A 17,223-nucleotide genomic window follows, 5' to 3' on the forward strand; every position below is an offset into this window, starting at 1 on the left:
AAACTACTAAAATGAATTATGCAGGATATATACAGTAAAGCTACTATGAAAAATGTGTTTTTAAGATATAAAACACCTTAAATGTTTCTTATAAAATAAATTAATATACCAATTCACAATATGCTCTTTAAATCTGCATGTTTACATCTCTAGGAAATAATTACTGAGTGAAAGCAGTTTTAAAATACCAAAACTGTAATAAAGAAAGTCAGAATGGTTATCATCAACAAATCAACAAACAACATGTGTTGGTGAGGATGTGGAGAAAAAGGAACCCTAGTACTGGTGGGAATGCAGACTGGTATAGCCACTGTGGAAAACAGTATGGAGTTTCCTCAAAAATTTAAAAATAGTACTGCCATTTGACCCAGTGGTCACACTTCTAGGAATATATCCTAAGAAACCCGAAACACCCCTATGTTCATAGCAGCACAATTTACAGTAGCTAAGATTTAGAAACAGCCCAAATGCCCATCAGCAGATGAGTGGATAAAAAAGCTGTGGTACATCTACACAATGGAATATTATATAGTGGTGAAAAAGGAGGAAATCTTACCACTTGCAACAGCATGGATGGACCTGGAGAGCATTATGCTAAGTGAAATAAGCCAGATAAGTATCACATGATCTCACTCATATGTGGAATCTAATCAACAAAATAAACTAATGCATAAAATAGACCCAGAGACAGAACCATGGAAAAGACAGACGCATTTCAGAGGGAAGGTGGGGGTGGGTAGTGGGTGAAAACCAGGAAACTTATATGCATACTAGAGGCCTGGAGCACGAAAATATGTGCACTGGGAGGGGGAGTCCCTCAGCACGGCCTGCGCCCTCTCGCAGTCCGGGAGCCCTTGGGGGATGTCCACCTGCTGGCTTAGGCCTGCTCCCTGGGGAATTGGGCCTAAGCTGGCAGTCAGACACCCCTCTGGCAGCCCAGGAGCCCATTAGTGGGACATCCTTAGAACTGCCGTGAAGGTGGGAGAGGCTCCCGCCACCACCAGTGCCCTGGCCAGCCATGCGCTGGCTTCTGGCTGAGCGCCACTCCCATTGTGGAAGCGCACTGACCACCAGGGGACAGCTCCTGCATTGAGTGTCTGCCCCCAGTGGTCAGTACACGTCATAGCAACTCATTGTTCCAGGTTCTTTTGCCATTAGTGTCAATTTGCATATTACCCGTTTATTATATAGGATATGCATATTCCATGGACACAGACAATAGTGGGGTGAAGGCCTTGGAGGGGCAGGTGCCTGGTGGAGAGAGTCAATGAGAAAAAAGAGGAAAGGGACATCTGTAATACTATCAACAATAAATATTAAAGTAAGAAAGTATGAATATGCTTAATGTGTTAAAAAGTACAATATCATACAATTGAGGATGTTGACATTTCAAACTTCTGCCTTAAAACTCTTTTAGGAAACTTTCTCATGGATACTATGTAATTTACATTTAAATAACAAATATTCTTAGAAAAACAATTGTAATTATTTTACTTTGCACAAACAGTAAAATATTTTGTAATTTCTTTGATTTGCACAAAAGGTTTTCCATATAGTTATAAACAGAGAACAATTAAATCCCTCTTCTTAAGATTTAAACCAAAATGTAACTCAATTGAAAGTTTTAATAAATCAGATAAATTACTTATCACTACACCTAGACTGTTGCTATATTAAAATGATCAAATGTCTTTCAAATAATCTTTGAATAATCCTTATTTGGATAATCTATACTGATTTGATTTTTGTAGAAATAGTAGACTTCCAGAGTTTGCTGTTTAAAAACGTGAATGTTAAAAAGTATAATTTTAGAGTTCAAGGGATGTTAGGACTCATGTATTCTAATAATGAAATAGTTTACAATTGAAAATGTTGAGTTTATGACCCCTTTCATTCACCTTCCCTACAAGTATTATCACATTCATAAATTATGAGTTGTGGAGCTGCAACATAAGAAATGTAGAGTTGATTTCTCTTATTAAGGAAATGCTTCCTCAACTAACTTTAAAACTTATTTTGACGATGCTTCAATATTTTCAAAATTTTTCATGTGAGAACTAAGCTTAGCAATGTGCAATTGTTATCAATCTGATGATGTGAACAGTGACTGATTAAGCCTACATTTCTTTCAGGTTGAAATATCTTCCTGGGGGAAAAAATCACAGCTGGAACCCTTCCCAGAAACTTCATTCGATGACAAAGAAAAAGACCAATCTTCCACATACACTTAGTGAAGACGTGATTGTGGGGAGGGGGTTCTGTTCTAGAGACCACTTTGCCCACCAAGAAAAGACAAAAGCAGTGGGTTTCTGTAGTTAAAGTCTGCAATCAAAGCAGAATAGAAGCAAAAGTGAAAAACGTCATTACTCATTAAATCACTTACAGTGGTTTTCCTTTGGATTCACAAGTCAAAATCAAAGGCTGTCCTTCTTGTGGAAAAGGAGTGGATGGTATAATCTTAACTGATGGTGTATCTAGAAAAAAAAATGAAAAGGTCATTAAATATGTAAAACTATGCATTTAGAAATTATACATCATGCTGCATGTCCATGCACTTTCTTACTAGTATAATGGTGTCTTTTTTAAAAGGGATTTCTTAGATTTGGTGAAACGGAATATGTAATTTTAAGACGCTACTATCCTGTCCATGAAAAGCTAACAAAAATATCTGAATATCTCATGAGCACCACTGCTGTATTATTTCTGAAATCTAAATTTAAAAGTGAAATTGCAAAAACTGGTTCAGATGAATATCAAGCATTTCATCCAATTGTTTCGTCAACTATTTATAGATGAGTAGAAATACCATTATTATGGACTAAACACATTTATGTGCATTTGAATAACAGCCCATTCATTGTTGCAGGAATACCAGAGTTATAACAAGGAAGCCAAAAAGAACTCAAGATCAACTACTGTCTCACAGCATTATGCAGAATCTTTTTGAAAATGCAGTAATCCGGTATTCAGCACATGTTGATTGCTCTAAAGTACAGTTAGCAAGTCATTTGACATAGTTACTAAGAATATTACTAAAAGTTAACATTTTATTGCTAAAATATAATTGTTATAAAATTATTTATTTCCATTAGGCAATAAAATCATCCCTAGTGAAAAAAGTATTCAAGAATACTTTGTGTTTAATAAACACAAAGATACATAGTTCATGGAAGAAATGGAAAACAAGCTGAAGAAAGGAGACAATGTAAACACTTTCATTTCTTTCTGAGAGGTTGCTAAGTCCTGGCATTTTGTGTCCCACAGTCAACATGGAATTGCCTCCTCCTCTTGTCTCCACAATAAACTATATAGGCTCTGAGCATTCCTGATAGTCAAAAATTATTCTCTGCCGAAACCGGTTTGGCTCAGTGGATAGAGCGTCGGCCTGCGGACTCAAGGGTCCCGGGTTCTATTCCGGTCAAGGGCATGTACCTTGGTTGCGGGCACATCCCCAGTAGGGGGTGTGCAAGAGGCAGCTGATCGACGTTTCTCTCTCATCGATGTTTCTAACTCTCTATCCCTCTCTCTTCCTCTCTGCAAAAAATCAATAAAATATATTAAAAAAAATTATTCTCATCATTTCCTTCATTGTGATGGAAGAACAGAACTACCCTGGAGCTATACACATTCTATGACTTTGAAGCTAATTAAGTAAGTATCAATCAAGTGTATAAATTTTAGATTAAAATCTTATTTCAGGAAAGTAATCAGATTTGTCACATATAGAAAAATAAAGTATGATCCTGTGAAAGACTGTACACTTATAAATTATTTGTACTTTTAAAACTCATTCTTTCTCAGTCATTTAAAGAAGAAAATACATTTAAGGTAATCAATGATAATATCCAGGTTACAAACAGGCATTCCATATACATCATGGTAAATAATTGCAGTGTAAAATTACCCAGGAAGAAAAATAATTTGAAGACTATGACACATGCTCATCATATTTTTAACTAGAGGCCCAGTGCACAAATATCGTGCACTCAGGGGAGGGTTCCCTCAGTCCAGCCTGCACCCTCTCACAGTCTGGGAGCCCTCGGGGGATGTCCAACTGCAGTCAGATATCCTTAGCGCTGCCATGGATGCCCGAGAGGCTCCATTCATTGAGCGTCTGCCTCCTGGTGGTCAGTGCGCATCACAGCGACCAGTCGTTCTGCCATTTTGTTGATTTGCACATTAGCCTTTTAATATATAGGATTACTAGACTAAAATAATAAAAAATAAATATAATTCACTAATTTTTCAATTGTTATCATAGTTACTGACTATAATGTTCATATAATGTTGTTCAAAGTAGAACATTTTTTAAAAGGAAAGGAAACATATTAACAACTAAGTAAGGTAAGAGTTGTGAGCCAGAATAATTCTGGGCAAACTGAGGTGTATGGTCTTCTTTTGAAATTTGACTATGTATACATATATCAAAACTTTATTTCTAGAAATAAAGGTGGCAGAAGAAAGATTAGAAAAATTATTTTGGAAAATAAAATTGTGTTAATTGGGGTGACTATGATGGTTAATTTTGTGTCAACTTGATTGCATCATGGGAGGCCCCAATATTTGTCCACACATTTTTATAAGTATTTCTGTAAGAGTGCTTTTGGAAAAGATTAATATTTATTTTTTTATTTTTAATTCAGTTTACTTTCAATATTATTTTGTATTGGTTTAAAGTGTATACCATAGTGGTTAGACAATCATATACTTTACAAAGTGTTCCCCCCGATATTTCCAGTGCCTGCCTACCACCATACATTGTTATCACAATATAATTGACTATATTCCCAATGCTGTATCTTACATTCTTATGACTATTTTCTAATAACCAATTTGTACTTCTTAATCTGGAGGAGATTAATATTCAAATTGTAGACTTAATAAAGCTGATTGCAGGTGGGTCTTATCTAATCAGTTGAATGTTTGAATAGAATTTTTTAAAAAGCTGACCCTCCCCCAAGTAGGAAATAATCTCTCCTGTCTGATGGTTGCAAGTTAAAGCACTGGCTTTTTTGGGGCCTTTAGACTTGACCTGAAACATCTTGGGTCTTGAGCCTGCTGGCCTTCAGACTGAAATGACATCAATTCTGATTCTCAGGTTTTTGAACTCAGAATGAAACTAAATAATTGTCCTTTTGGTCTCTTGCTTGCTGACTTCTTGGCCTGAAGATCTGGAGACTTGCCAGCCCGGATAATTGTGTGAGCCAATTGTGTGTGTGCGTGTGTGTGTGTGTGTGTGTGTGTGTTTGTGTGTGTGTGTGTGTGTCTATTTATCTGGTTAGTTCTGTTTCTCTGGAGAACCCTAGCTAAAAGAGAAAGAAAGACATTAAAAAAAAGTGTGTTATTGAGCAGATTACACCAGGGGCAACTAGGGTTCAGTCCTGCTGTGGAACGCTGAGAAATAATGTAGGGCATGCATCACACTTTTTTCCTAGATGAGCAGGGCATGAGAGTATTTAGGGAATATTTACCAATTCTCATTAGTGCTCGGTGGAGGATTGCCCTGGAGGGAGGAGGGAGTGTTATCTCCCTGGTATTCCTGGTGGACTTGATGCAAAGAAATGGTGTGTGTCAAAGGGATATGGGCAAGTGTCTGTTTCAGTAAAGTAAAATATATAGTGCCAGGTAGCTATTAGAATAGAGGAAAACAGAATATGGTCTGATTTATCTTAGCTCTGTCCTTTTTAATGTAAATAGTTATTATCAGAGGTGAGAACGTGTGTAACAAATAGTACCTGAAGTATGGTTCAGCATTCCCTTTAGATTCAAAATACAAAATTCAGTTATAAGCAAATGCCAAAGCAGATAATATGTTTAACATGTATTTCTATGAAATGTTTATTACGGCCACCAAATAACCCCTAAGTTACCAAGTTAAGGGATATAATACAGTACTCTTTTATTTCACATCAGAATGTTGGTATGAAATAAAATGTTGATTAGACTCAAATGCTGATTAGACTCTATTACTAAGGATTATCTTTAGATTTCTCTAACATTCCTCAACCCTACCCATCCCCAACATTTCTGATTCAACTCTAAAATTTCTAGTTACTCTTTCTCAGATTCTGTTCAGTTGTCTTCTTATATTCACCGTTAGATATTGAGATCACTGAGAATGGCATTAACAATCTGTTGTCACATAATTCTCTCTAGGTCCTTTCAGCCACACCCAACTTTTTAGTTTCTATCTACTCACCATCACTCCCAAGTTTATATCCCAGAGCAGTTCTGTACTACATACTACACTTATGTGTATGGAGCACCTATTTGACATGTCCGCTTGGATGTCTGAAAGACACAGCACATTTGATATGTCCAAAATGAACTCAAAGCCTGTATCCCTCCCCATATAGTTCTGTTCCAGGAATCTCTATTCCAAAGATACCACCAGCCTCTATTCAGCTATATACACCAGATACTTCTTGTTTCCTTATCTTTTCTAAATAAATCAACTAGTCACATCTGGTTGATATACCTCCTAAATAATTTTTAAATCTCATTTCTTTTTTGGTTGCTTCACAACCACTTCTTTTATCTACTTTACCATACTAGTGAATGGTCCCCCTTGTACCAATTTTTCACCCCTCATACTTCTAGAACTAAACAAACTTGTCTTCTCAAAACATGACTCTGATCACATCAATTTTCTGGTTAAAAGCTTGTGTGGTTAATATCTGCTTTTAGGATTCCAAGCAAAATAATTAGTATAGCCTTGCTAAGGACTATTCATTACCCAAAAATTCGGTCAGATAACTCTGCTACATGTTCTCTTTTACACCTTGTGTAATTTTTAAAATTTGCTGCTGTATCCTCAGTATCTGCAGAGTCCTTTATACAAAATCTGTGCCTAGTAAATAAATTCTTAAATAAATGAACACACAAATTTGTATACGTCTTATTATCTTTATGGTACATTAATTCTGAAATATTAGAAAAAATTAATTGAAATTTATTGACATCTGATGTATGTAAAATTAATCTTAAATATTCCTAACACAAACTTTAGGTTGACTTTTAATCTAAACTCATATTTAATTTAATTAAATGGCTATTACCTGACTCTCTTCCTAGTACAAATTTTCCGCATTAGATAACATTAGGTAACAACTTTCCATGATAATTAAATGAACATTTTTTTAAATTCAAATACTGAATACTAATTTTTTCTCCTCACCTTTTATAGGGAAAGAATTCAATTTTAACATGGATGCTTTATCTACCACATTTTGAGCATTCAGGATTCAAGATCTTAACATATTCAGTTATGTGTCTACAGATCTGAACAAAATGTTATAAGTTTAGCACAAGCACATAAAATAGGTACATATTCATTTATCCAAAAATCATATTTTAGTACTTAATAGTAACCAAACAAAATATTCATGTTTTAAAAGCATAATATTTCCTGTAAGACTTTAGCAGGAAAAAATATTCTTTAGAATCCATCTTTAAAATTCTAGAAATATGAAAGCACACTTTTTTCTTAACTATTATTGCTCTCAAAAGATATATTGATAGACACATATTGTTATTTTCTTACTCAAAATTTAACAGAAAGTAAGGATGCTTCCTGTTCTATTTGAATGATCAGGATTTGAATCAAAGTAAATATATGGGTTCAGTAGAATGCATTTTCTATATCCTTAACAGTGACTTTAGGAAAGAGAAAATCTTCAATAAAGCTACTATTAAATCATCTAATGGACATTTTTTCTTTTCAAGGGCACTTGGCAGTGCCTGGTGGCGTTTTTGTTTGTTACAGTGTGGGGAGAGGTACAGGGAGTACCATCAGCCGTTAGTGGGCTGCAGCCAGAGTGCTGCTGAGCAATCTACAGTGCACAAGACAGCCCTGCACAATAAAGCATTGTCTGCCCCCAAGTCAACAGTGCCCACCTCTGAAAAATATACATTTATTCTATTCATGACCTATCATTCTCTTCCTTGTTACAACAAATTGGGAACTATTAGAGAACAGTGAAGTTGTGTGCATTTATATGTGACTAGAGGCCCAGTGCACAAAAATCGTGCACTCAGGGGAGAGGGGGTCCCTCAGTCCGGCCTGCACCCTCTCACAGTCCAGGAGACCTCAGGGGATGTTCAGCTGATGTCTTAGTGCTGCCGCGGAGGCGGGAGAGGCTCCTGCCACCACTGCTGTGCTCACCAACCATGAACCCTGCTTCTGTGGAGCGCGCTGACACCAATGGGCAGCTCCTGCGTTGATTGTTTGCCCCCTGGTGGCCAGTGCACGTCATAGTGACCAGTCGTTCAGCCATTTGGTCGATTTGCATATTAGCCTTTTATTATATCAGATATTTGGTCTTTTCTCAGATCTTAGTTTATTTCTGTAATGAAAAGAATGCTGAATACTCTGAGTGAGGCCATTGTGATACCTCTCTGAAATAACAATCTTTAAAACAAACTCTATCGACATTTCAAGGTCTATCACTTTTGACATGTAAGACATACGAACTTATTTTTCTTGTTTGCAAATTTGAAATAAAACTCCAACCTCACTTTCCTTTTAATTCCTAAAATTCATTTCATAATGTTCAAAACGATCAGGCACTTTTCTTTCAGTGGTCTGTTAAATTCCTTTTAATGCTAGTGAAACATTACTTTTGTGGTGATAATTTATTTTTTTCAACCAATAGGTATTAATTCCTATGTGTACAAGATCCATTATTACTACTATTCAACTGCTGTACATCCACAAATATAGTAATCCATATGAATTTTGTCCCAATGAGAAAGATAAATCATGCATCATTTAAAATAATGCAACGTTTAAAAATGAAAGCAACATAGCATTCTGATGAAATATTATGGGAGTCATTTAGGAAGAGATTATACATGTTTGTCAGAAACAAAGAAAGTTACCTAGAGAAGTGGCCCTTCAAACAATTTATAGAATGCGTGGTATTTGAACTGGTGGAATTATCCAGAGGGGAAAACAGGGAGAGAACTCAAGGCAGACTTGGATAAAGAGCTGACATAGAGAAGAATATGGGCTATTTAGGAGGAATTGAGAAATGCTGTAAAGTATAGGGCACCTTATCTTAAAAGGAGTGCTGAGAGAAGCATTTTATGAGATATGTTAAAAGGCTTGCATGTTAGGCTGGAGTTTGACTATCAAATAAAAGCAAGAAGAAATCTCCTTAAGTTTTTGAACAAGTGAGTATCAGGCTCAGAACTAAGTTTTAGAGAGATATTTGGCATGTGTAAAACGGAATGGGTCAGGGAGCAACTGGAAACCAAATGTCTCTATTATAAAGCTGAGCTACAGGAAGATCTTATGGAGAAGAAAGGTAGCAGTAAAATTATAGAGAGTAAATGTTTCCATATTTTTGTTTGTATTATATTTCATAAATCATTTAAACTGTAAGCTCTACAGTGCATAATTTAAGTGCATCTTCTTTATATCCCATTTATTATCCTTACTTATATCTTAGTTTTAAATCCTTGTTTCTCCAATATCTTATTCTAGTTATTACAATTAACTGTAAAATATTCAGAAAAAAGTTTATAATTTAGAACTTTATGATAATCCAAACAACAAAATAAATAAAATTTAGACATTTATCAAATAGAATTCTTTTGTATTAATGGCCTGATGAAGTGATATAAATTGCAGTTTTGATTTGATGTTGCTGATAGGTTGGTTTTGCTTTGGAGGGCTGAAGGAAATTTAACTTTCTGATAGCTTGAGCACTAAAGATGGATTACTTAGGAAAAGGCATCAGAAGGTCACTTGTTGAATGCCATCATTAGGTAGGGCATTCGGACACTCCTGAAAGTTCTTTAAAACAAGGGGGCTCCATATCAGCATTTAAAAAAGAAAATGAGAAATCAAAATTCATTGTGTTCCCAAACATTTCAAGCTGAATAAAGGAGAAACTGCAGATAGAAGAAACTAAGGCTCAGAAAGGTACAAGTAAACATAGCCGTTATGTGTAGAACCTGATACAGAACTCAGGCCATTTGATTCCTGACCTGGGCTCTTTCCTGAATGTAGTGCTTCCCATTCACATTGCCAAACAAACAAAAAATCTCAGTTGTCTATGAGGTGGGATTTTGTTTTGTTCTTCTCTAGTTGCTCTGGGTTCTTCAGCTGGCCACCACTGAGGGACTCCTGTTTCAGTGGCTTGCAGCTAGGCTGGGAGTGGTCCTTGGACTGCATCTTAAAGCTGTTCATGTTTTTGATAATTTTAAATAAACACTATCAAAGGCACCATGCAATAAATTCATTATGGGAATAGAAAAAGAAATAATAGTAAATAATGAAATGAACACACAAATGCAAAGTTGTTTTAGTTTTTATAAATCTGCCATGGGAGGGTTTACGCTTTCAATGTTGATTTAACACACGTGCAACAATAATAGGCACTGCATAGGTTAAGTCGAAGGCAATGACAGGTAAAACTATACAGCTTGATGCAGAGTTATCTTAGTTCCTGTCTGTCAATCATTGGGTTTATTTTTATTTCACACATTATCTAATCTTTAAAATGTCACCTTCCATACCATTTTGGTAAACATGAGAAAGGCCAAAATCATCATCATAAAAAAAGTAATTGTAAAAGTCAAATAAAACAGTAACTGCATAGTTACAGGAAAATTTCCAGGAATTTTCTTTTTTAGGATGATGACATTTTATTTGTAGTTTTTATGAATGGAAAGAAAAAAAATATTTAAGAAATATTTTTATTTTCTTAATATTGCTAAATATGTTTGATTTATATCAGTGATAGTGAATAGTATGTTTCCTAGGCAAAATCACAAATAAAACAATATCTTTATATTATTTGTACTTATATTATTTTCATTATCAAGATTTTCAATTTTCAAATATATAGGCCTAATAGAAAGTATTAGCTAGACCTCTTTGTCTTCATAAGGAATAATATATTACTTCTCTATTAAAAACAATACTAGAAAGCCAAGCATTTATGATGCATTATCTGATTTAATGCTTACAAAGAAAAATAAAGTAGGTATATTTTCCGGAGGAGCAAAATGAGGTTTAAGCTAACTTAAATGAAATCATAAAGAAGAGTTTGAGTTCCAATCTATCCTTATCTGACTTCAGATCTTCAACTTTAAAATATGCAATATTGATTTTCAAGGTCACACTGCATTCAAAATATAATCTGTTAAGAAGTTTATATTTCACCCCAGAGATAGTGAACCTGTATTTGGACACTAAACATTGTAGTCTTGAAAAAGCACAGCCCAGCCCTCTAAGGAGACAGCTAACATATGGCCTCAAATAATCGATGGACTTCCACCTCCACCCACTAATGGGCTCCAGTATCAGCATCCTAGACTTAAAACAAAAAAACTGAATAGCAAATTACAAAATGTTAGGCATCACAGAGAAAATACAAAAGGTATTTGGAGGCCAGAATAAATCTTTCTATAATTCTGTAATATTTAAATCATAAGTCTTATTTTTAAAAATATAAAGAAAAATTTTCACTCTAAAGATAAATACAAGATTAATGCTCATTATAATATTTGAGCCCAATGGCCTCAGTTTTGGTTTTGAGTTACTTTTTTAAATAGTTGTATTTTTGGAAAATATATTTCATGATTTGCATTCTTTTTTTAGAGGTCTTCCAAAAATCAAAGAGAAATCTTACTTTTTAAAAAAGATTTAAAATTATCCTACTTTGCAATTATGACTCATATGTATGAGATATATTATGAAAATACAGTGGTGTTATATTTCTTATAAAAATCTTGCTACCTCAGCATTCTATAATTACTTCACCATTTACTCATCCTTAACTCATCAATTATCCCCAACTATGCTAAAATAAATGACATAAAGAAATTAATTTATGATGAAATCATCTAGAGTGGTGGTATCCGACATAGTAGCAATCGGGCATATGTGGCCATTTAAATTTAAATGTAAATCAATTAAATTAAGTAAAATTGAAAGCACAATTTCTTAGTAACAAGATCCACACTTCAAGTTCTGAGTAGACACGTATATCTAGCTCTTGGCTACTATTTTAAGACAGATATACAACAGTTCCATCATCACAGAAAGTTCTATTAGACAGTCCTGGTGGGGAAGAATTATGCAAATGTGATAGATGAATTATATATAAAATGCACTTTACAACACACACACACACACACACACACACACACACACACACACCAAAATGGACTTAAAAGTTTGGTTCCTATTTATGCATATTGGCAGTTTAATGCCATGGTATTAAATGTATTCTTGGAACACTCATTCTAAAAAAATGCTAATCTGTCTCTTATGCTGTTCATTTTCAATAACAGATGATTTTTTAAAGTAATTTTGTCAATGTCACATAAAGAAAATAAATGTTGATCTATTGTCTTATTTTCTGTTTTGTGCATAGTTCTTTCTGTTAGTTCAGATACATCATTCTTACTAAGAATGAATTAAAATCTGACTCATACAACCTGTTCTTCTACAAATTAAATCAGAAAAAAGTTATTGTTCCAATGAGATCTGCATAAAAACAGAAAGATGAACGAGAATTTCAATTTATAAAAAGCATGTAGCTTTTTCCACTGCTCATGTATAAACTATGTTGTTACCTATTATGTGAAATGTGCAGGCACTTGTGGTTCACAATGAAAAGTCGACATTTTCTTTAATTTCAAGTTTAAAGAAACTCTCTTCCATCATAGTGGCAGTAAAATTTATGATTACTAGTAATATTATATAAAGACATAAAAGTTGCTGTGATATATTTTATAGGCTGAGTCCTTCTAAATTGTATATTGCAAGATTACAAAGTTAAAACATTTAGCCCTAAAAATAAAATTTCTCCTAGTATTTTTTTTATCATGTTCCTTGACACTATGTGTTCAATACTTATTTCTTATTTCTCGTTAAACTTGCCTTTCCACAATAACACAGAATTTTTATTTTAGGTGAAATCATAACTTTCCATCATTTTAGAGATGTATATTTACTCTGTCACTCACCACAGAAAACAATACCATCTTTTCTGTTTTGGATATCAAAAGACTAAAATTTTATATTTGGGCCAATCTTTGCAATTATTCATAGGAATTTTGTAAAACAAGGTGGAAATCCTAAATCAATGTTCCATAAATTCTAAACTAACCACCTTCTGTTTTAAAAAAAAAAAAACTATTTACATTTTCCTCCACTTGTACCCATGGAAATTTCCATATTATATATATTGCCTCATGGACCTAAGTCAATCTACAATCTACTGTCTCTGAAAACAACCATTGAGATATTAGATGTTTATAAAGATTATACCCGATTTCCTCTAACTTTGATGCAGGCCATTGCTAAATGTCCCCTCTCCACTCTCCTCCCTCATTTCATCTAAGGGGAGGAGAGTGGAGAGGGGACATTTAGCAATGTCCTCTCATATATAATGCTGTATATTTCTGTACCACTAAAGGAATATACAGCATTATTATCAGTTTGTTGTAATTAACTTCACATATTGAATGCTGGTATGCAAGATGTTAGGGAAAAAAATTAAATAGATTTGGTCTCTGCCTTCTAGCACTTACATATTAAACCATGATAGAATGAGTTGTTATTTTTAATTGGCCAGCAAGTATAACATTTTTCACATAAAGTGTTCTAAAAAATTAGGCAATTCAATTGGCTTCCCCTATGAAGTTTAATTAATAATGCATACTAAAATATGGTGAACAGCTAAAAATGCTTCGGAAGTGTATAATAGTTCCATTTTTTTTACTCCCAAGAAAGTGAAAACGACTGGCAGCTGACAATTGGCATCTGTAGCTAAGTTTAAATATTTTCGACAAATATAAACAATTCTTGAGAACCTAAACAATAATGAGATGAAGCCATTCTGTGACTATGGAGTGGAATAAGCCAAAGGCAAGTCTATTCCATGACCAGGTCTGAAACAAGATAGAGACCAGGGCATTCAGCAACTATAAAAAAATGGCATATTAACCACTGCATCTTTATAATAGCAAATCTAATTCTGCTTTAATATTTTTGCTTTCTAGGTAAAAGTTACCAACATATTCATTACTAGATTCCTCCCAATCCTGACAGCATCCAACTCCAGAACCCTTTTTAAAATATTTGGGACAAGCCTCTCCTAATTCCAGTTACAAAGCCTCTCCTCACTCTTACATGCGCTCAGAGATGTCTGGTAGGCCTTCTGCTTCGCCATAGCCACTGAGTAAGCCTGATGTGGTAGATGCCTGATGATCTTTGTCTGGCAATCTCCAACATGCCTTATGACCCAGTTTTTATAATTTTATTTTATATGTTGAAACTTACAGCTAAATGAGTAAATATTATTCTAAACAGTCTTATATGGCTTTACGTGTAAGTGAGAAAATGTTTTTTAAGATGCTGATGATCTGTATCCTCTCAGCATATCAAATTATATAACTTTTCATATTTTAAAAGACATGTTGATGAAATAAGGAAAAAAGAGAAAAGGAAAGAGCCTGTGGACTGAACGTTTTGGTGCGCCCTGCCCCCCATTCATATGTTGAAACTTAATTCCCGATGTGATATTAGGAAGTGGGGCCTACTGAAGGTCCTGACTGAGGTTAGTGCCCTTTTACAAAGCGCCCAGCGGGCTCCGTTAGCCCCTCCCGCCGGTGTGGGCAGAGAGGGAAGACAGCCCTCTAGGAACCAGGAAGCCAGTCCTCACCAGGTACTGAATGTGCCTACACCTTGACCTTGGACTTCCAGCAGGTACAACAGTAAGAAATACATTTCTGGCTCTCTCTGGTTTGGATCAGTGGACAGAGCCTCGGCCTGGGGACTGAAGGGTCGCTGATTTGATTAAGGTCAAGGGCACATGCCTGGGTTGCGGGTTTGATCCCCAGTAGAGGGCTTGCAGGAGGCAGCTGATCAATGATTCTCTTTCATCATTGATGTTTCTATCTCTCTCTCACCTTCTCCCTTACTCTCTGAAATCAATAAAAATATATTTAAAAAAATAAAGAAATACATTTCTGTTGTTCAGAAGCCACCCAGTCTATGCTATTTTGCTAAAGGAGCTTAAATTTACATATATTGAATTTTTATGTAATGTCATAAACTTGACTTAAGTTGTCTAGTTTGCTCCTCATGAAAATTAATTCTCTAGCTTATATTCAAATCTTAAACATTTTCAATAATTGTCCCAAGGTCTCACTGCAAATAAAATTTGAAATTTGGAGATAACCTCAGGTTGAGCTATGAAATGTGCTTGCTTCTGAATCTGTTTCAATGAGGACAGGAATAAAATAAATAAAACTAATGTAATATAATTGAAAGTATTTAAAATTATAATAATTTCAACAGCAAGTAAACTAAGAATACTTAAACCATGATGGGCAATGATTAAAAACCATAATCAGATGACATTTGCTCTATCAAGAATAATTTTTCCTTGGTACTGTGATCTTTTCTCATAATATTCTCTCTTTTTTCCCATAGTTCACTCTACCCCAGTTTCACTGATATTTTTGCTGTTCATAGAAACATAAAAAATAAAGGGATGCTCCTATCTCATGGTCTTTATACTTGCTCTTCCCTCTCTCTGTGTGTATGTGTATATATAATATTACACATATGTATATATACAGCACACACACACACACACACACACACACACACACACACACACAAACTTTCCTTGACTCCCATTCCCACCCCTCCAATTGCACTCCTTATCACCACCCCTGATGTTTATTTTTCCCATAAACATTACTACATAACATACTATATGTTGTATTCATTTATTTTGCTTTTCTGTCATTCTTACCTAGAACAGATGCTGTAAAAGAATTGAAATTTGTTGCTGTTAGTGGTGATGGTGATTTTGACACTTGGGGACAATCTTGATTTGTTTTGTTGTTATTTTTGACCACTTATGCAACCCCAGTGTCCAAACAATGTCTGTTACATAGTAGGCACTCAAAAACTTCTTTGTTGCATAAATAAATGAAAAAAAAAAAATTGAGGCATATTACAAGATCAGTACTTATATTTAAAATGTTAGTATTTAATGTGATTTTGCATCTCACTTCTACGTTCAATCTATAACTTTAATAGATAAAAGCAAACAAAAATCTCTAATATTTAAAAATCAAGTAATCCAATTCAGAAATACAATGTCTTGTGTTCTCCTCTTTTTCTTTTCTACTTTATCTTACTTATTTCAATTTATTTAATTTCAAATTGATAAATATTTATAGATCACATCTCCCAAGGACCTTACCAACTACTAAAATGCTATGATTACAAGTTCACTATTTGCTAGTTGTGTGACTTAGCCAAGTGACTCAACCTGTATAATCTTTGGTGTCTTCATCTGTCAATTGTGACTAAAGTTAGAGTAACTGATACCCTTACAGATAACATGAGATGAGATGATGCCAGCAAAGCATTTAACACTGCCTCTGAACTATTGTTGTCATCAAATTAACTTGGTTCTTATCACTTGTAAATAATGATGCTATTTATGAAGTAAACAAACTAGATATATTCTTGCAGTTATATAGACAGTATATTTCATAGAGAAAGTAAAAGAAAAGAGTCTAATTTTAAAAGCATAGATAGAAAGCCGCGTTTGCATGCAACCAAGTTACATACAATAAAGCTCATCAATGCCCTTTTCAGATTCCCAGCTCTCTTGATTCTGCCAAAATTACCACTCTTCCTCCCCCACTCAGATGCACACACAGACATCAAGCCACTATTTGGAAGGTAATGAGGAGTTTTAACCTTCTGATGCCACCTTTATTTTTATTCCTTGACTGTAATGATGCTCAGCCTTTGAACATGATTAATGCTAGTGAGGGTACTTTTACTGCATTTTGCTGTACATTTTCTGTAACTTTACCTAATTTTGAAATGATTTTAAATGTAGATGAGCAGATTTGCTGCCGATATAAAGGGGGAGAAAAGAGCTTTACTTACAGTGTATTTCTAGCACCTGCATTGCTACCTGAGGAGTGGCATTGAGGGATTCATGGTCGACTCTGCAGATTACCGCCACGCCGTCGTCGCTCCTGTCCACTCGGAAATCCAGTGTGCTGCTGACAGTGAAAGTCTTGCGATTTGCATCCTCTTCTTTTAAATATTTGACATCTGAAAATAAAATATAAATTTAAAATTTCTGTGACATTCTCCTTCAAAATGTAACATTCCATTTACTCAAAACTTTAGTGGAAGCACCTTCTTCTTATATTTATCAATTT

General features: G+C 34.7%; 1 protein-coding gene across 7 annotated transcripts in view; it reads right to left on the reverse strand.

The window, feature by feature from the left end:
• CADM2 (cell adhesion molecule 2) overlaps positions 1-17,223 on the reverse strand; it is a gene marked incomplete at its 5' end in the record, with an annotated part of 1,250,256 nt that overhangs the window by 133,750 nt on the left and 1,099,283 nt on the right. For all 7 annotated transcript variants that reach the window (XM_079767300.1, XM_079767298.1, XM_079767302.1 and 4 more), the window contains 2 exons: positions 2,384-2,474; positions 16,943-17,113. In XM_079767300.1, the coding sequence (XP_079623426.1) occupies positions 2,384-2,474; positions 16,943-17,113 (262 nt within the window). The remainder of the gene's footprint in view (positions 1-2,383; positions 2,475-16,942; positions 17,114-17,223) is intronic.

The sequence above is a fragment of the Cnephaeus nilssonii genome (genome assembly GCF_951640355.1).
Source record: "Cnephaeus nilssonii genome assembly, chromosome: 3".
Lineage (NCBI taxonomy): Eukaryota > Metazoa > Chordata > Mammalia > Chiroptera > Vespertilionidae > Cnephaeus > Cnephaeus nilssonii.